We start from the raw sequence: 21,693 nt of genomic DNA on the forward strand, positions 1-21,693 counted from the left end.
TAACTATTTTTAGCTTATATTTTACCAAATAAGTAAAATTGTGGACAGTTTTTTAGGTTATCTATGGTTATTTTGTTGTTGTTTTTTTTTAAAGTGACCAAGATTCACATCCTGTAAACTTGGTTCTCATATTTTTGGACCTTTCATTTGTTTTTCATTTTACGAGGGCATTTTCAAGAAAGGTAACATGTTCTCTTTTCTCTGTACGGCTGTGAAATAGTGTACGTTTTATTTTCAGCACTAGAACATCATTCATTCGAATTTTGATATTTCTGTGATGGATGGGAAGACGTTTTTACGACTATGTTTCTGGATCATTCTTGCCAGGTGTTGCCATACTTTGAGTACGTAAAACTTTTTTAGCTCGACTATTCGAAGAATAAGTAGAGCTATCCTACTCGCCATACTGAAGAATTGGATAAAAATCGGTACTATTATCTTCCCTTGTTTATTAAGATCAACGCTATACACAGTTGTCTCTCTTCTATTGTCTGAGGTCAATAAACAGATTTAGCAAGGAGCGCAGACGACATGCTTCGGCTATTTCCGCTTAACGCCTACGGGAGGTGCCGAACAGAAAGACTGTCAAAACCTGAGAATTGAGAATTAATTTTATACCAATATTTAGTACCGGTACAAAAACAACAAAAACAGTCTTCTTTAAAATGATTTCTACTAGATATCATACAGTATAAAAATATTTTGCCTAACCTGTTCGTCATGTAGCTTTGAAACTTTGACCACTTGTTTACCATTTGTAGGCAAGACTATATAACTAGGACAAGGACTTTACCTCAGTTACGGTGTATTTTTTTTTTGATACACTTTATCTGTACTTCTCTTATTACTTAATATTTTTGACACAGACTCAGGCTATTGTGCAATATCTTCACCCACCATTGGAGTTAATAAACACTCCAGTGACAGCTCCAGTTTTCTCAGATGTGCACAGTTTCACTATCCAGCATCGAAATAGTCGAGCACGCTGTCTCCTGTGACAGCTCTTGTTATTACATACGCATCTACATAATAATATTGAAATATGTTCAATAGCCTGAATAGGATTGACAGTACTGAACTAAATAGAAAAAATAGTGCAACAACACACACTGAATTACGTCACGCACCCGATATAAAATTCAGGCGTCAGTGTATGGAAAAATATTGACGTTTCCGGTACCGGTGTAACTTAACGGGGAATAGAAACGAGTATGTAATAAATATTGATATCACTGCGAAAAACATAGAGGATATTTGTTTCAGGGTAAATCTGAACTATCTTTCACTAGTAAACACAAGATGCAATATTTTCATGAGAGGCATAGCCAGGAGAGATATGTATAAGATATGGTGTTCATGAGTGAAAGATATTTTGATCTTACATGTAAAACAAGTAATTTTTATGCCCCCGGCATCTACTGATGCGGGAGGCATATAGTGATCGTCCTGTCCGTCCGTCCGTTCGTTCGTCCGTCCGTCCGTACGAGGTTAACCAAATGGGACCGTTTCGTCTAGCATCACTGCCCCTTACTAGAATGACTTGATACTAATGCAGATGTAACCTGTGACCATTCCTCATCTTCAGACATCACCTGACCTCAGTTTGACCTTGACCTTGACCTCATTTTGGACTTAGGTTGCTTTATATGGGCCATCTCTTGGTTAACCAAATGGGACCGTTTCGTCTAGCATCAATACCGCTTACACGAATGAATTAACACTAATACAGATGTAACCTGTGACCATTCCTCATCTTCAAACATCACCTGACCTCAGTTTGACCTTGACCTTGACCTCATTTTGGACTTACGTTGCTTTATATGGGTCATCTCTTGGTTAACCAAATGGGACCGTTTCGTCTAGCATTAATACCGCTTACAAGAATGAATTGATACTAATACAGATGTAACCTGTGACCATTCCTCATCTTCAAACATCAACTGACCTCAGTTTGACCTTAACCTCGTTTTTGACTTAGGTTGCTTTGTATTGACAAGGATGCCACCGGGGGCATCAAGCGTTTATTGAACGGAGCTCCTTGTTCTCTTTATTTCACGTTGTTTGACTATAGTTACCCATTTTATAGTTTCTTAACAGTGAAAAATATATTTAATATTTTTCACTGTGAAAATACCAGATATATTTCGCTCTAATATTTCGATATTTCTGTGCAAAGCATGTAATAAAGCTCATGTTTTAATTACTCTTTTATTACGACAAAGATAACTGAAGTATGTCCAAGGTATGAAAGCTCGGTAGCGACTCAACCGCAATAGGCTATTAAACAACGATATTACATTGAAAAATGGGTCCTCAAACGAACACTTAATTTGTTTCTTTTAGACCTGACATTTTACTGTTCAGACGTCCACAGCTATGAACAGCATGACTTGTATGAAAACGGAATTAGACTCGACATGAAAACAGCCATCGTCTTTCAAACAAAAGGCAAGTATACTTGTTTTTACAATTCTATTGCCCGAGTTCTGAAGGATTTTTGCCAACTCAGTGACCGACAAGGCATTCAATAAGTCTTACATGACATCAAAAATAAGTATTCACACTATTTTCTTACAGTGGGAAATATATGTTGAATACAGCAAGGCATGAAGAACAAAATATGGACCGGATTTTTTTTATAAAATGTCATGTAATTGTTAAGATTATGATATGGCATGCTATATGGTGGCTTATATCTGCCATTTTGTTCTGGCGTGTTGGCGCGTTTGAAGAGGTTGTATCTGCCACCATACATGCTATGACATGTCATGCTATACTACACTGAACTACGCTGCTTTGTACGTGTACATGTACGTGCGTCTCTGTTCTAAACAATATTTTGGCCATAAATATAAATAGCCTAATTCTGTAACAAACGAAAACGACTTTTAATACAACTTGTCAAAGGATTATATAAGTAAGAAAACTTTAAATGTCCCTCGATATTGTCTGCCCTAGGTGTCGAATATGCGGGATGCTTATGACATTTGAAACGTCAATGACAAAAACGTCAAAATTTAACAGAGTTTGGCGTAAAAATCATAAACAGGATCATAGTATGATACATAAATACTGGTGACAAAAATGCAGTGTAAGTGCAATGGTTAAGGGAAGGCACCAGTAAAAACTGATTATAGAATATAAACACATTAGAAATTTTTGTAAAAGTTTTCCATGTAGGTGCATTCATAATCCACACAAACAATTTCCATATGAGATGACCGGAAGATGGGCAAGTTACATAACTCTAGTTTGCATTTTGTTACAATTATAATTTTTTTTACAGTAGAGTTTTTGTTTATGCCTTATGGTAATAGATCCGTAATGACTGTCGTAAATTTCCGTCTCTTTACACATTTTCCGTCTGCTTACATTTTCCGTATGCGATTTCGGCATTCTCCGGAATGAACGAAAAGCCACTGCAAGCTACATTATTGTCCGAAGAACACCGAAACGCCTAACACGAATACGTAATCGCACCGAATTTACCGATGAATTATTGCCACTTATTTCTTTGTATAATTTCAGGCATGCATGACGCCCACGTGTTGTTACAAAAAAATCATAGTGATGTTGTCAACGATATCGTTGAAATTGTGCTTGGTGGTTGGAGTAATACCCGGTCAGTTATGAGGAACCAAATATTTGGTCAAGCTTTATCAACATATTACGTAAGTGAACAGTCGTCTGCAAGGAATAACCATGCCATAAGTATCATGTTCTTACTGTGAAAAAGTAACTGAAGAAGTATAAAGTTAATTAGACAACCCCCAACATACCATATACATGTACATTTCGCTCAGAATACGTCAATGTATAGCGTCATTGTACCAAAGTCAACAAGAAAAGAAACAAGACACTAAAAATCATGTTTATGCTATTAACAATGTTAAATATGGCGAAATATATGACATAAGATAGGATATTATAATTCTGATCTAACCTTGACATTCAAATTTCAATAAATTTGATAGTTCTTCAGACAGCGGCGTAGGATATTCATTACGCGGTCATTCGCTTTTTTTTCAAATGTCTTTAGTTAATACCTAGATATATTTACATTGTCCGCTTTCTTTCAAACTTAGAGCTACAATGAGTTGTTAGGCAACTTTTCCTGCTTCACATGTATATCTGAGTTCTTCCTGGCGGCCATTCTCGAAATTATTACAAATTGCCTACATCACCGGCTTCTTTATTCCCTTAGTCTTAATAAATCATTCAGTATCTTTTTGCTGCAACAGTTACTTTTTTAACAATTATTACTGATCATATTTATATTTGTTATTTAGTTTCAGTCCATCTGTTCGGGGCCTCCTTGGCCGAGTGGTTAAGATCGCTGACTTCAAATCACTTGCCCCTAATCGATGTGGGTTCGAGCCTCACTCGGGGCGTTGAATTTTTTTTTTTAAATGAGGAAGCCATCCAGTTGGCTTACGGAAGGTCGGTGGTTCTACCCAGGTGCCCGCTTGTGAAAGTCGCCATATGACCTATAATTGTGTCGATGCAACGTTAAACCCAACAAAATAAATAAATTAACAGTCTGTCTTTTCGAAAATGGCGGCCATCTTGTCAAAAATGAACTGAGTAATCATTTGAAAGTATATATACTCTTTCAACGCAGTTAAGGCCGACTTTTAGAAGGACATTTAAAAATGGCGCCGTCTTGAATAGTATGATCTGTATATCCTTTTCGTGTTTATTGTGTTTACTCAGTCGAAGTGTCGTACTGATTTTAATAAATATATTTCAGGGTCCCGTTCTAAACAACGAGTATCAGTGGTTTTGGATATCCTGGGATGGTGGTTGTGTTCAGGTAATATTTACCGTATATTTATTTGATAAAATGTTTCAAATATTCCTGAAATGATCCTTGCTAATCGAATTACATGAAACAATATTCTGAACTATTTGGCACCCAAGTGTAAGTCACGTGATGCCGTGTACTCCTAAAAGGCATAACATATTAATAAAATGGTAATCAGATTATTTGGATAGTGTACGGACTGTTTTAAATAAAAACGGGGGAATATCCCTTAGTTGAAATTCATCTAGAGATAGCGATCTGTTGGTAAAATGATAACACTTTTCTATTCATCGTTATTAACCAAGTAAAATAGTATAAACTATCATTGAATCTGTTTCTGATGAAAGTCAAGTTAGGTTCATGTAAGTGCTTTTCCAGCCATTTTTCTTTGAAAACACGATTTCATTGGTTTCTGTAATTTTATTTTCAAATTTATATACTAGTCAGTCTTTTTAAATTTCTATAAAACAAGTCATTCCGTACTTTTGTTTGGCTTCCCTACCTGAGGTTTTATGATTTTTTTTTTCTTTACCGGGTAGGAAACGGAAGTAAGATCGGTTCGAACAGAATGCTGAATTGGTGTGGCCTAAATCATTCAATTACTGCAATGAGTATTAGCTATGGTTTTGGAAGTGATGGCTATTTCAAATTACGTACGTATGGCAGATTGTTCTGTTTAGGACAATTTTAGACTAAATTTCTGTCATTGATTTATAGTTTAGAGAAATCAGTGAGACTAGCTCACTATAATGGACATTCGGAAAAAATGTAATATTTTCGAAGTTTATATGAATTAATGAAGAACTTTCCTTAAAAGTGACCTACTGTGATTTTAATACTTTCGGAAGCAAGTATAGACAATAAACATTGCCTTTGTCTTAACTGCAATTCATATTTATCCAGCGTTTAAGGCATACATAAATAGTTCTTCAAGATCATTTTATCTAATTTACACAATTCATATTCCGGAAAAAAATATCCCCCCCCCCCCCCCCCCCCCCACCAAAAAAAAAAAAAAAAAAAAAAAAGGGAAAAAGAAAAAAACATGCAGTAATTCGCTGTTGAACTAGAATATTAACTTATATACGCTAACAGAATGGTTTTCCTGTAAAGAGTCAAATATTGCCGGAGGACTGTCCGACTATTGCCCGTCCAGCTTCGGACACCGGGCAATAATTTTAGCAAATTAACCTGCAGGTTTCGGGTCTCAGGCAGTATAGTTATTGGTTAGCAAGCCGTTTAATTCAAAGTGTTTTTAGCATGACATTATCATTAAAGTTTCTTCACGTTTTGACTTTAGCCCAGAAAAATCAAGGATCGTGAAAATGTTGCATCTAGTAATCATTTGGTAATACATTTTTCTAACTTACATTGAAATAAACAAATATCTTGAGTGGCGTAAAGTCACGATTGAAAATGAATGGTCGGGTGTTTCCTAGCAAATGATTTTTTAATTTTACATTTAAGACAAGCAAATATTATTTTAATTTCATTTTTAATGGTTTTAGATAATTTTTATCCATTGTATAGTTCCATACTGGTGTAAAAGATACTTGATATTTTTCACTGACATTATCAGATTTTCACTCAGATATTTCAAAATCTTACTGGAAAGCATGTAACAAAATATCAGGAAATGTGTATCTTTCTATTTCCCACAGCTAAATTTGTTGTTATTTTTATACTTAGTAATTATACAACGGTGTAGGTGACTTACTAAGTTTGTACACCAAACCCTCTTTCTCGACCCAACTTCTACTCCTACGTTTAAAGGGTTCATTGGTGAAAATACTCATTATTTTTGTGGCCCTTCTGAAGATACAAGATAATAAACTATCATTATTATATCATCATCATTATCATTATTAGTATTATCATGGAAACATAAGTGTATCGGCAGGCATGTTGGAATGAACATTCTTTGTTTTTATCACAGATGAAAATAATTACGAGACTGATGGTGAAGCTTTTCGCAATACCATGAACTTTTACAGAAAATCTTAGTTCATGCATCAAAGAAGTATATTTTATTTTCATAGCTCTTTGCATACATGTACAATGTAAAATGACACTTTTCTATTCATTGTCATTAACCGAGTAAAATAGTTTATACTATAAACTATCATGGAATCTGTTTCTGATAAAAGTCAAATCAGGATTATTCTAATCAATAATTATTCCACAGCTAAGATGAGTTGCGGAACACCCGAGGAGATTGCTCATGGTAACATGTCTTATTCTGGAATCGGTGAAGGAGATATGGTAACTTACACGTGCAATGCCGCTTACATCATCACGAGCGATTCCGCCACCCGTACATGTATCAGTGGTCAATGGTCCGGAAGCCCGCCTACTTGCGCAGGTAAACATCACCATATAGACAATTAGCATTTTAATGCTAGAGAAATGGTGTTGCCATACTTTGGGTATGTACAACATTTTTAGCTCAACTATTCGAAGAATAAGTAGAGCTATCCTACTCGCCATAGCTCAATAAACAGATCAATATCGGATAATTTAGCAAGGAGCGCAGACGACATGCTTCGGCTATTTCCGCTTAACGCCTACGGGAGGTGCCGAACAGAAAGACCTGTCAAAACCTCAGAATTGAGAATTCATTTTATACCAATATTTAGTACCGGTACAAAAACAACAAAAACAGTCTTCTTTAAAATGATTTCTACTAGATATCATACAGTGTAAAAAAAATTTTGCCTAACCTGTTCGTCATGTAGCTGTGAAACTTTGACCAGTTGTTTACCATATGTAGGCAAGACTATATAACTAGGACAAGGACTTTAGCTCAGTTTTTTTTTTTGACCATTCGATATTTTGTCTAAACAGTTTCATATATGGCTTTGAAACTTTGAACACCTGCTTACCATCATGTTCGCACATTGCCATATTGTGCAAGACTTATCCAAATCCACAAATGCAGGTACTTTGTCTCACAAGTGCCCGTCCAGTCTTGGTGCCCATATGGGTGCCGCCCCCTCAAAAAAAAAAAAAAAAAAAAAAAAAAAAAAAATTATAAACACTTTTAAGCCTAAAACGAAAAAAAATGAATTTTCTTTTTCCTATATATACTCTTATATGGAAAAGGTGCTTGTGTTGCCGTAACGCTATGGAGGTTTTCTAGGACACGCCCTGGAACAACCAAAATGTCCAGTTCAATACCAATGCAAGCTACCCTGCTGCTATTTACACATCGGACATTTAGAAAACAGTAAACAATCCTATTCTACCTAGTATACAACCTTAAATAACTTACATTTAAATTCTAAGACTCCAACAACGGAGTAGGTTTTCTACTTTCGTTTTGAAACAAAATGGCCGATCGTCACTGTTATTTTGCAAGTGTCTAGACAATTTGGCTTGTTTGAATTTAAATGTAAGTTATTTAAGGCTGTTTACTAGGCAGAACAAGATTGTTTACTATTTTATAAATGCATGGTGTGTAAATTGCAGCAAGGTAGCCTCAGCTGTTACTGAACTGGACATTTTGGTTGTTCCACAGCGTGTCCTAGTAAACACAAGCACCTTTTCCATATAAGAGAATATATAGCAAAAAAATATTTCAAAATTTTTTTTTTCGCTTTAGGCTTAAAACAGTGTTGGGGCGGCACCCATATGGGCACCAAGAATGGACGGGCACCTGTGCTTTGTCTGTCTCCTTTTGTCTGAAAATCTATGGTAATATTTTGACCCAATACTTCCATCAATTCTTCGAATAGTCGAGCGCGCTGTCAACCGACAGCTCTTGTTTATCTTAGACTAACTAGGTTTGAGTAAATTCAATGGACTACAATGTTTCCACTTCATCAGTGTGTCGTTAGTGTGTCAGTCCATAATAGGACGGTAATATTAAATGGCTGTGGCGTGCCTTCTGGACATGATGGTAAGAAATCGTTTGATGGTACAACTTCATAACTTCAGATGTGACCTTTTATATTAATATATTTTAATCCATTTTTTTCTGTGATGTAAACTAAACCTTGTAGCAAAATTTGAAGACGGAGTTTTATATATAAAATTCAAATGGGTACGGCTTTGCTAGATACTGTTGTCACGTGATTAAGGTACTCTTCAAATTGGAGAATATACGGCATGATTTTTTTAATTTCTAAAAGAAAACAATACTCCGCAGAACTGCACTTGCACGTGTTTCAAATACAAACTTATGTTAAAATTGTCAATTTGATTTTTTTACAGATTGCGGTAACTTGACTGATCCACAACACGGCGATGTTACCCAAACAGGAACGACTCTCAATGAAACGGCGACATACGTTTGTTATGAGTATTTTGCCCTGCAGGGAAACTCATCACGTATATGTGAGGGTAATGGCACATGGAGTGGTAGTGAACCTAACTGTGTTTTTATAGGTTTGTTTTTACCACTTAAGAACATTTTGTTTGGAACAGTAAACTGCTGCATCAAACATGTACCTTTCCAAAACATTAATTGTTACTGCATTAGTTGTTATAACAACAAACTAACAAAGTGACCTCCTGAAAAAGACCATGAAAAAGGGGTGAACATAATTGCAAATAAACGTGTGAAACTTAGATTTGGCAAACAATATAATTTTTATATTGATATCACTGCGGAAAACATAGAGGATAGTGTAAGACTGAAATATCTTTCACGAGTAAACACTAGATGCAATATTTTCATGAGTGGCGTAGCGACGACTGATAAGGTAAGATATGGTGTTCATAAGTGCAAGATATTTTGATCTTACATGTAAAACAAACAATTTTTCTCTTTATTTCACGTTTTGACTATAGGTACCTATTTTATAGTTTCTTAATAATGAAAAATATATTTAATATTTTTCACAGTGAGAATACCAGGTATATTTTACTCTGATATTTTGATATTTCACTGCAAAGCATGTAATAAAGCTCTGCCTCACGTTTAAATTACTCTTTTATAATCATAAAGATAACTGAAGAATGTACAAGGTACGAAAGCTCGGTGGTGACATCACAATTCGCTATACAGTCAAACCTATGTTAAAGACCACCTCTGAGCAGAGACCACCTGGCTTTAAATACCACATGTTTTGTTTCCTATTTAACAATTACAGCATATTTTAAGCAGTGAATAAAGAACACCTCCCAATAAAGACCACATTTTGGCTCTCACAAGGGTGGTCTTTATAGACAGGTTTGACTGAAATTCCAATTTCTCATTGAAATTTCTTCACCAAAACGTAAAGTCACCACCGCGCTTTCATAACGAGAAGTTTTGTTCAATTCCTATTTCATACAGCGACTGTGATACGGGGCCTTTAGAGGTAGTGTGTTTTCAGGGATTAAATTTATATTTCACTGAGGACACTGGGGGAAATGCAGTATGCAGGAACTGTAAATTTTCCTTTTATATTATTGCTGTCTTGTGTTAAGTGCCGTCGGAGATAATAAACTTTCTGCCCTCGGAGATAATGAACTTTCTTGAACAGGCCATAAATTTAAAACAATGTGTTCAACTGCAAAAGGCTATTAGATAACGATTTTACATATAAGAATGGGTCCTTAAACGAACACTTAATTCGTTTCTTTCAGACCAGACATTTTACTGTCCAGACAACTACAACTATGAACTGATTGACTTGTATGCAAACGGGATGTAGGCTCGACTCCAAAACAGCCATCGTCTTTCAAGCAAAAGGCAAGTATTTGTTCTTAGAAATCTACTGCACGAGGTCTGAAGGGCCGAGAGCAAATATTTTTGTCAACTGACCGACAAGACATTCAATTAGTCTTACATGACATCAAAAATAAGTATTCACACTGTTTTCTTACAGTGGGAAATATATGTTGAATACAGCAAGGCATGAAGAACAAAGTATGGACCGGATTTTTTTATTAAATGTCATGTAATTGTTAAGATTATGATATGACATGCTACATGGTGGTTTATTTCTGCCATTTCATTCTGGCGTGTTGGCACGTTTGAAGAGGTTGTATCTGCCACCATACATGCTATGACATGTCATGCTATACTACACTGCACTACGCTACGCTGTACGTGTATTAATACGTGCGTATGCGTCTTTGTTCTAAACAATATTTTGGCCGTAAATATAAACAGCCTGATTCTGGAACAAATGGAAACGACATTTAATACAACTTGTCAAAAGATTATACATAACAAAACTGTAAATGTCCCTCGATATTGTCTGCCCTAGGTGTCGAATATCCATGATGCATATAGCATTTGAACGTCCGATAGTCCGTATATGTCCTAAAATACTTTTTATGTACTCAAATTCTTGTACAGTTTTACCGACGTGTCTCGACGGGTCGGTATGGCGATATGATTTTTGTTTGAAAACAAAGAGAAAGACCGAAGCTTTTGAATGCCATGAAAGCGTTTTTACCTTGCTTTCTGTGCGAACAATTTCAAATGAATTGGCAAGCTTAGAACCAGCTTCTGCACTATATTAACCCAAAGAAATTCTTTCTAAATGAAAGTTGTTTCCTTTTTGTGTAAATGTTCAATGGTATAACAATATATGCACCTTAACATTTTTAGTCTCAATTACGTTGATCATAAAATAACATACGGGTCGCTGACTGGCTCTGACAATAAGCTAACCTCTTTGTATACTTTATCAGCATGCATTGGACAGCTGCATATTGTCGGTACATTTGTACGATTATGTCTTCTGGAGTTATCGCCTTTTTTCATCCAGTTAAAATGAAACATAGAACATGTATGCATTATGAAGTGGACATGCCCATATTGTCGGGACTTTCATGTCAAACTTTTATTAGCTGAAATATTTGGAATTTTCAAATAGTGGAGCTTTAATTTCACCATTTCATCGGCGTCTACTAGCCTGGGAATCCAGTCTGACAATTTCTAACTTTTTTTTCTAACTGCAAATTACTTTGATAATATCTGAAACTCTCGATGAATGCCAATTAACACTAATTAGCGCAGATTAACTGGGATCTGTAATGCACATATATTAGGTATGTTTTCTTCTGACAAAGCACGAATATTATCCACGGCTTCCCGGGCTAGGCGTCCACCTCCTTGTCTCACAAGTTTTGCATTTTAGCAGTTTTATTATAACTATATAGCTAAATGCTTTCAAACTTCGAAAAAGTCTTTAGCGTCATGAGGTGTCCTCACTGGACAAGGTTCTTAACTCTAAGCTTTCATTTGTTGAAATTTATAATTTAGAAATTTTGGTAAAAGTTTTCCATTTAGGTGTGTTTCAGAACCATCTTGACAGAATGCTTTCATAATCCACACAAAAAAGATGACCTTAAGATGGGCAAGTTACATAACTCTAGTTTGCCTTTTGTTAGAAGTATGATCGTTTTAAGCCAGATGCTCCTGCAAGTTACATTATTGTCCGAAGAACACCGAAACGCCTTACATGAATACGTAATCGCACGGAATTTACCGATAAATTATTGCCATTACTGGTCTATATCTTATTTTGTTTTGTATAATTTCAGGCAATACTGACGCCCACGTGTTGTTACAAAAAAATCGTAGTGATTTTGACAACGATATCGTTGAAATTGTGCTTGGTGGTTGGGGTAATACCCAATCAGTTATAAGGAACCAAAAACAAGGTTCACATTTATCAACATATGCCGTAAGTGAACAGTCGTCTGCAAGGAATAACCATGCCATAAGTATCAAGTTCTTATTGTGAAAAAGTAACTGAAGAAGGATAAAGTTAATTAGACAACCCTCAACATACCATATCTCAGAATGTGTCAATGTATATAGCGTTATTGTACCAAAGTCAACAAGAAAAGAAACAAGACACTAAAAATCATGTTCATGCTATTAACAATGTTAAATATGTTGAAACATATGACATAAGATACGATATTATAATTGTTTGATGTAACCTTTTTCACATGACAATCAAATTTCAATAAATTTGATAGTTCTTCAGACAACGACGTAGGATATTTATTACGCGGTCATTCGCTTTTTTTTCAAATGTCGTTAGTTAATACCTAGATATATTTACATTGTCCGCTTGTTGAGGCAACTTTACCTGCTTCACATGTATATCTGAGTTCTTCCTGGCGGCCATTCTCGAAATTATTACAAATTGCCTACATCACCGGCTTCTTTATTCCCTCAGTCTATATAAATCATTCAGTATCCTTTTGCTGCAACAGTTACTATTTTAACAATTATTACTGATCATATTTATATTTCCGCCCGCTTAGCTCAGTAGGTAAGAGCGTTGGTCTACGGATCACGGGGTCGCGAGTTCGATCCTCGGGCAGGGCTTATGTTCTCCGTGACTATTTGATAAACGACACTGTGTCTGAAATCATTAGTCCTCCACCTCTGATCATTCATGTGGGGAAGTTGGCAGTTACTTGCGGAGAACAGGTTTGTACTGGTACAGAATCCAGGAACACTGGTTAGGTTAACTGCCCGCCGTTACATGACTGAAATACTGTTGAAAAATGGCGTTAAACCCAAAACAAACATCATATTTATATTTGTTATTTTTAGTTTGTCTCTCTGTTCGGGGCCTCCTTTGCCGAGTGGTTAAGATCGCTGACTTCAAATCACTTGCCTCTCATCGATATGGGTTCGAGCCTCACTCGGGGCGTTGAATTTTTCAAATGAGGAAGTCATCCAGCTGGCTTACGGAAGGTCGGTGGTTCTACCCAGGTGCTCGCTCGTGATGAAATAATGCACGGAGGAACACCTGGGGTCTTCCTCCACTATCAAAGCTGGAAAGTCGCCGTATGACCTATAATTGTGTCGGTGCGACGTTAAACCCTACAACAAAATAAATAAAATATCAGTCCGTCTTTTCGAAAATCTTGTCAAGAATGAACTGTGTAATCATTTTGTTTATATTCTGTATCATAACTAGAAATATTTGAAAATATATATACTCCTTCAACGCAGTTAGGGTCGTGTTTTAGAAGGACATTTAAAAATGGCGCCGTCTTGAATAGTATGATCTGTATATCCTTTTCGTGTTTATTGTGTTTACTCAGTCGAAGTGTCATACTGATTTGAATAAATATATTTCAGGGTGCCGTTCTTACCACCGAGTATCGGTGGTTTTGGATTTCCTGGGATGGAGGTTGTGTTCAGGTAATATTTACGTATATTTCATAAAATATTCCAAATATTCCTAAAATGATCCTTGCTAATCGAGTAACATGGAACAATATTCTGAACTATTCGGCACCCAAGTATCAATCGATTGATGCCGGCATAACATATAACTTAAAAGTGGTAATCAAAATTATTTGGATAGTGTTCGGACTGATCATTGAATCTGTTTCTGATAAAAGTCAAGTTAGGTACATGTAAGTGTTTTTTCCAGCCATTTTTCTTGTAAAACACGATTTCATTTGGTTTCTGTAAATTTATTTTCAAATTTATATACTATGCTGACGTTTTATGATTTTTTTCTTTATCAGGTAGGAAACGGAAGTAAGATCGGTTCGAACATAATGATGAATTGGTGTGGCCTAAATCATTCAGTCGCTGCAATGAGTATTAGCTATGGTTTTGGAAGTGATGGCTATTTCAAATTACGTACGTATGGCAGAGTGTTCTGTTTAAGACAGTTTTACACTAAATTTCTGTCATTGATTTATAGTTCAGAGAAATCAGTCAGGGTAGCTCAATGTAATGGACATTCGGATAAAATGTAATATTTTCGAAGTTTATATGAATTGATGAAGAACTTTCCTTAATAGTGACCTACTGTGATTTTAATACTTTCGGAAGCAAGTATAGACAATAAACATTGCCTTTGTCTTAACTGCAACTCATATTTATCCAGCGTTTAAGGCATACATACATAGTTCTTCAAGATCTTTTTATCTAATTTACACAATTTATATTCCGGAAAAAATATCACCCCAACCCCCGCCCCTTCCCCACCCAAAAAAAAAAAAACAAAAAAAAAAGAGAGAAAAAGAAAAAAAAACATGCAGGGTATCAAAACTCGGAAGCAGTAATTCGCTGTTGAACTTGAATATTAATTTATATACGCTAATAGAATGGTTTTCCTGTAAATAGGCAAAAATATTGCCGGAGGTCTGTCCAACACCGGGCAATAATTTTTGCAAATTGACAAGCAAGTTTCGGACGTCGGGCAGTATAATAATTGGCTAGCAAGCCGTTCAATAAGAGTTTTTAACATGACATTATCACTCAGGTTTCAAACTTTTCTCTTCACGTTTTGACTTCAGCCAGAAAAATCAGGTTCGTGAAAATATTGCATCTAGTAATCATTTTGTAACACATATTTCTATCTTACATTAAAACCAACAATTATCCAGAGTGGCGTAAAGTCACCATTGAAAATGTTTGATTTGGTGTTTCCTAGTGAAAGATTTTTTAATTTTACATGTAAGACAAACAAATTTTATTCTAACTTCATTTTTAATGGTTTAAGATAAATTTAATCCATTTTATAGTTCCACACTGGTGTAAAAGATACTTGATATTTTTCACTGTGGCATTATCAGATTTTCACTGAAATATTTCAAAAACTTACTTGAAAGCATGTAACAAATTAACAAGAAATGTGTATCTTTCTATTTTCCACAGCTAGATTTGTTGTTATTTTTATACTAGAACTCAGTAATTATACAACGATGTAGGTGCCTTACTAAATTGGTAGACCACACCCTCTCTCTCGACCCCACTTCTGCTCCTACGTTTAAAGGGATGTTCACTTGTGAAAATACACTTTATTTTATTTGTAGTCCTTCTGATTATACAAGATAATAAACTATCATTCTTAGTAACATCATCATCATCATCATCATCATTGTTAATATTATCATGGAAACGTAACTTTTATCGGCAGGCATATTAGAATGAACATTCTTTGTTTTTATTATAGACAAAAATAATTACGAGACTGATGGTGAAGCTTTTCGCAATACCATGAACTTTTACAGAAAATCTTAGTTCATGCATCAAAGAAGTATATTTTATTTTTATAGCTCTTTGCATACATGCACAATGTAAAATGACACTTTTCTATTCATTGTCATTAACCGAGTAAAATAGTATTAACTATCATGAAATCTGTTTCTGATAAAAGGCAAATCAGGATTATTCCGACCGATTATTTTTCCACAGCTAAGATGGGTTGCGGAACACCCGAGGAGATTGCTCATGGTAACACCTCTTATTCTGGGATCGGTGAAGGAGATATGGTAACTTACACGTGCAATGCTGCTTACATCATCACGAGCGATCCCGCCACCCGTACATGTATCGGTGATCAGTGGTCCGGAAGCCCGCCTACTTGCGCAGGTAAACATCTCCATGTAGACAATTAGCATTTTAATTCTAGAAAAATGATCTTAAGGACACGTCACGGCTGGGATAGTTTAGCATTATTGCAATACACAATAGTTATTAAAATTGTGTTTCCAGTACATGTGTTCATTAGATTAATCCTCAATATCTGTATGAAAATAAAGGATGTGTTTTGTATGATTGCAACACTGTGAGTTGCTCTAATTAGTGACAAATGACTGAAACAATAGGAATTCGTACGTGACTTGGATAGACGAAACGACAGTAAGGTAACAATATATTCTTTTATTGTTTTCATTCATGAGTTGTAAGCTACAATATAGAAGACCCATTTTTAAAAAAATCAAACTGGAAGTTAGAAATAACAGAAAATGTTTAATTAGGTCATGAGTCATCATACACCTGTCAAAATTTGTCATCAGTTTTCACGAGCTGTCAAAATTATTTTTATCTCTCCATTCTGCAAATGCATTGTTTTTGAAAGTATCTTGGTAGGACATTGAAGTGTGTAGCTTACTTTACATTCCACATTAATATTTGTGCTTGAAATTGCTTTGTTGAGCTCACCGAAGTCACGTAAGAACTTCTATTGTTTTAGTTTATTGTCTGTAATAAAGGTACAAAACCTAAATATTAAGATACAAGAATTGTTCCTTTCTGGTAGACAAAGGAAACTTTTTGGTTGAATTAGAACATAACGGTATTTGAAAAGAACTGAATATTCTTCGTTTTTTCATTATTCACCGGAAATTCAAAACGTGATACGACCTTAATACGTCTCTACGCAACCGTCAGACCAAGTTTACTTTGCCAATCCACGTGTCAAGTACGATATTTTCGCATGCACTTTTCGCTGCTGATATTTTAGTGTTCACCAGTATTTTAAGCCATGTTACGTACATGTATCGTGAATTACCATGTATATAAAGTATTCAGCGATATTATAACTTTTCATTCACAGAGATTATTTGCAATCCCGACAACAGTATTGATGTATTCAATCTTCCCGCGGATTATTATTACCTTGCTATGCAGGAGAACGCAACAGGAGGATCTGATATACAGTGTAATGTTGCAGATATCAACTCAAACGCTGTGACAATCACTGGTTGCTCTAAAGTGAGTAGAATGCATTCATATCATAGGTCATTACGCAACAATCAGCGGTTGTTCTAAAATGAGAATAATACATTTAGATCAAAAGTCATTGCATAACAATCAATGGTTGATCATAATTAAATAGAATACATTTGAATAAAAAGTCATTGCGTGACTATCACTGGTTGCTCTAACGTTAATAGAATATATTACGATAAAAATTCAGCAATGTTTGCTCTAAATTAAGTTAAAATTCGTTGCGTGACAATCACTGGTTGCTCTAAAGTGAATAGAATACATTTTAATCAGAAATCTTTGCACGTTTCTTAAACCATTCTGAATTACACTAAGCATTAAACTGAGTCTGCTATTTTTTTGTTTGGATGCGTTCAATATTCTTCAGAAAAACCTTCAAATATATTTTATTAATGCTGGGAATCACTCAAAATTTCCAAGTCGATTAATCAGTACAAAAAACTGATATTGACGAAAATATGATACATAACTTGTTGTTTAAAGTTAGACCAGAGAAGTCACATTGACGGTGTTTGGGCAAGGAAATTGTTTAATATTTAAAAAGCTTTCCGATATAATTTTTACAGCAACATACTTTGGACACGCAAAACATCTTCTATTTCTTCGATTCTCTTGTTGTGCCCCCACTGTGAGTGGTGGGAGGCATATAGATTTGGTCTTGTCCGTGCGTCCGTCCGAAAAAGGTTTGTGACGCGCCTAGCTAAAAAAGTACTTCATATCAATTGATGAAACCTTGCATGAGTCTTTGTCATGATATGAACTTGCACACCTATTTTTTGTCTGGCTCCGACCCCTATATCTAGAGTTAAGGCCCCTGAAATAGTCAAATTGCACATTTACACATTGTGACGCGCCTAGCTCAAAAAGTATTTGACATAAATTGATGAAAACTTGCATGCATGAGTCTTTATCATGATATAAGCTTGTGCACCATATATTATTTGTCTGGCGCTATCCCCAGTTTACAAAGTTAAGGCCCCTGAAATAGTCAAAAATGCACATTTTCACATAATGATGTGCATAGGTCAAAATATTTCATGTAAATTGATGAAACCCGACAGAGTCTTTATCATGACGTGACCCTGCTCACTTGGCATTCTTTTTGAGATTTTGGCTCTAATTATAGAGTAACGGTCCTTGACATAGTCAAAATAGTGGTGGATTTTTGTTTGTGATACTCATAGCTCAAAAAGTGTATGGCCTAGAATAATGAATCCTTTACATAAAATGTTTCTTGAGGCTATACCCACTTAAGACTGTAAACATTTGAATTATCATGATTATTGCCCCTTATTTGTGACAAATGTACCGGTGGGGGCACATCCTGTGCCCTACAGACACATTCTAGTTTAAACAGTATTTTGTTTTTTTACGTCGGTATGTTAACCTAGCTAATGTTCCTGGATTAACATGTTCTCTGCAAGAAACTGACGCCTTCTCTAGATTTATCAGAGGCAAAGAACGAATGAGCGTAGACATTTTCTTCGGTAAATCGTTACAGAGAATATGCAACTCGTCCTGGATTCAGATAGACGACCTTTTCACATAAGCAGTTGTGTTGTACCTATTTTACTTCAGCTAGTTATAACACAAAATGTTAATGTATTCCTTGCAGGATTTACCTATTCTGCTCACCTTTGGAACCTACAGTGGAATTGAATTTTACACCATGCATGGAGGAAAATCTATGGTTACTGTAACGATAGAATGTAGCGAAATACCGGAGACCGGCAACGTGGGTGCAATAAACAACACGTTCAATGCAAAGTCAGTAAACTTTTTTTATATACAAACACTTACCTAAACACGTACAAAATGCTGCTATTTCTTTTGAATGGCAGACGTAATGTATTTAACGTCATGAGTACCTATAAATAGTAACAAATTTATGCTTTAAATATTGTTTGATGTATTATCACATTATCATAATCGGGCCCTCGGGTTATTGCCAGTGCCATTATCACTCAAAGGCACCGCTCTTCCATGTATTTACCTATATGTTATGCCTTAAGCCGAACTCGGCCCATGCCGGACGAAATAAAATAAAAGACAAATGTTTTGTAAACAATTTTCCGCAATAACAAGAAAGTCCAGGATTCAAAGATAAAAAATAAAGTTTGTCTCAAAAGTCTAGCATCTGATTGGTTGATTTTAGTTCCGCCTTGAAATTAACAAATGGCTAGTCTGCTTACTAAGACTGGTCTCATAATTCATCTTTATAACCACAGACTCAGTACAATGTACTGTTTTATGAATGACTGTATGGTTCATCTGAAGGTACATGTATTAAAACGGAAGGTTACTATAACACATGTTCTTGCTTCGTTTTGGCATTTCCATAGATTCCCAAAATTGCAAAACTTTATTCATTCACAAAATTTAACAATTCCAGTTTTCATACTATGTGCGAACATAAGGTTCTTTTTGAAATTATGAATATGTGTAAATTTCTTATCAATATGTGGGCAAAGTTTCAGCAGAATTTAATGGGACAACGATAAGAGTTAATATTCTGATGTCTTTTCTCTTCGGATATTGATTATACAATCCAACATTTTATGTGTTATGTCTTTTAGTTTGACAGACGTTGACAAGAAAAACATTAAGCCAACATTTCAAGTGACAGCTTCTTTGAATCTAACATCAGTCATAGTTGGTAACCCTGTCGCTTGGACCATCAGCTTTCCAAGTATGTATTCTATGCTAGTATTATTGTTATTGATTTGGTAATTCTTGAAATTGTTTTACTGTCTTTTATTAGATTATTTACATGAATATAGCGACACACCGTCAATTTAAGATGGTGAAATGTCAGTATCGCGAATTTACTCAATCTATGGTAATTGGAATCTTTAAACCAAATTAGAATTTTACAGAGTAAAGGAGGTTTTTTGTTGAAAAAAGTTCAATAACGCTTCATTTTATTTGGTCCAGTTTTCTGTATAAATGTAACAAATATTTTCGTATGTAAAAGGTATGTAATATATACAAACACTATGATATCTTATTTTTTTCCAGTGGAATATATCCTGGAAGTTACTAGCTGTGTAGGGTATCCTGGAACTGACGACCAGTCTTCTACTTCAGTCAGTTTGATTTCCAGTGGAGGGTAGGTTATTATCAAGCCTTACAAACAGGCAAAAAATATGTTATAGAAACGATAAAATGTTCAGATAAGTAAAGTCATACTACTTCAGATCATCAAATTTCGTACGTTATTTAAGTTTCTTTTCGCATTTTATAGTTTTTGCGAGATACCACTGTCACACTCTAACTGCGGACGTATACCTTATAACATTCGTTCTTAAAATAATTCGACCCCAATCATCGCACCTCAATTGACCCCTATTATGATGTTCTACTTGTTAAATCTTAGAGACCCGAATTCATTGACCCTCTAAGGCCTAAAAAGAAGTCTGTTTGTTCAATAATTATGGCTTTCTGAGGTTCTCATTATAAACACTATATGCAAAACATGTCAACTTGTGCAATGACGAATGCCCTTTGTAATAAGCAAAAAACATTGACAGAAACTTACTAGGTAAGATTGCAGCACCATGAACAGCTCAAACAGGCTTGGGAACGTCCAGGTACTACCGGTCTCAGAGCTTATAGCAAAATTTGGCTTCAAAATTAGAACTGAGCAGCGAAAAATCAGTTTTACTTTTGAGTTTTGTTGTACAAAGTTTATATCTCGGTAGCTGAATATTGTATTTTTGCCAGTCAGTTGGGAAAGAATCCCTTGGGGACAATGTACATACATTTTGTAAATCTGATTAACATCATGACACGCTTTACCTTTGATTGTCTCTAATTCTGTATTAAATGGTGAATAACTTGTTGAATTAACGTATTTGTGCAAAATGTTGTGTATTATACGTGATTCTGTTAATTTTAATATGAAACCTGTTAAACATGATAACAATTGCAGCAACGGACACATCTTTATATGTAAGAGCTCAGTTTTTACGTTGCTTCATCTGACACAAAGTTTTGGCAGCAATCAAACCTTTTTAGCTCGACTGTTCAAAGAATAGTACTTCTGTATTCATTCAGTTGACAAGGCTGTTGATTAGTCGAGCGTTACTGTCCTCCGACAGCTCTTGTTGTATATGTACTTGCGCTGTTTTCTCACTCTGTGTCAACTGTGATTCTATTTTGTTCTAAAAAAACTGTTAAACACACTTTTTACAGCAGTTGAACATTTTATATTTACAGGTGCAGTTCTACCAGTCATCTCATCACTCATTTTTCAGACGGCTTGAACGGTACAGCCACTGCGACACTATATCTGTTTTTCCCCAGCTTTACCCATTTGATATGAAAGTCGTTGCGTATTCTAGAATTGACGCTGTCAGACTTTTTGGGAATCTGTCTGTACGTTAATAAATTATTTCAAACAATCGTCCCATTAATTTTCATCTTAAATGTGAAAAATCCCCAACAACAA

General features: G+C 35.3%; 1 protein-coding gene across 1 annotated transcript; it reads left to right on the forward strand.

The window, feature by feature from the left end:
• The first annotated feature begins 35 nt into the window (after window positions 1-35).
• LOC123554866 (uncharacterized) lies at window positions 36-21,567 on the forward strand. The gene is made up of 11 exons (XM_053547042.1): window positions 36-344; window positions 2,344-2,448; window positions 3,529-3,671; window positions 4,751-4,813; window positions 14,246-14,363; window positions 15,927-16,103; window positions 17,071-17,228; window positions 18,859-19,010; window positions 19,820-19,932; window positions 20,262-20,352; window positions 21,462-21,567. Exons 1-11 carry the CDS (start codon window positions 278-280, stop codon window positions 21,565-21,567), a joined length of 1,293 nt encoding a protein of 430 aa, XP_053403017.1. The 5' UTR covers window positions 36-277.
• Window positions 21,568-21,693: the final 126 nt, after the last annotated feature.

Source organism: Mercenaria mercenaria, chromosome 7 (genome assembly GCF_021730395.1).
Source record: "Mercenaria mercenaria strain notata chromosome 7, MADL_Memer_1, whole genome shotgun sequence".
NCBI lineage: Eukaryota > Metazoa > Mollusca > Bivalvia > Venerida > Veneridae > Mercenaria > Mercenaria mercenaria.

Coding starts and splice junctions, on each gene's coding strand:
- LOC123554866 (XM_053547042.1), top strand. CDS start 278: ATGGATGGGAAGACGTTTTTACGACTATGTTTCTGGATCATTCTTGCC. Junction 345..2,343: donor CAGGTGTTGCCATACTTTGA/GTACGTAAAACT, acceptor TGTTTCTTTTAG/ACCTGACATTTTACTGTTCA. Junction 19,011..19,819: donor AACAACACGTTCAATGCAAA/GTCAGTAAACTT, acceptor TATGTCTTTTAG/TTTGACAGACGTTGACAAGA.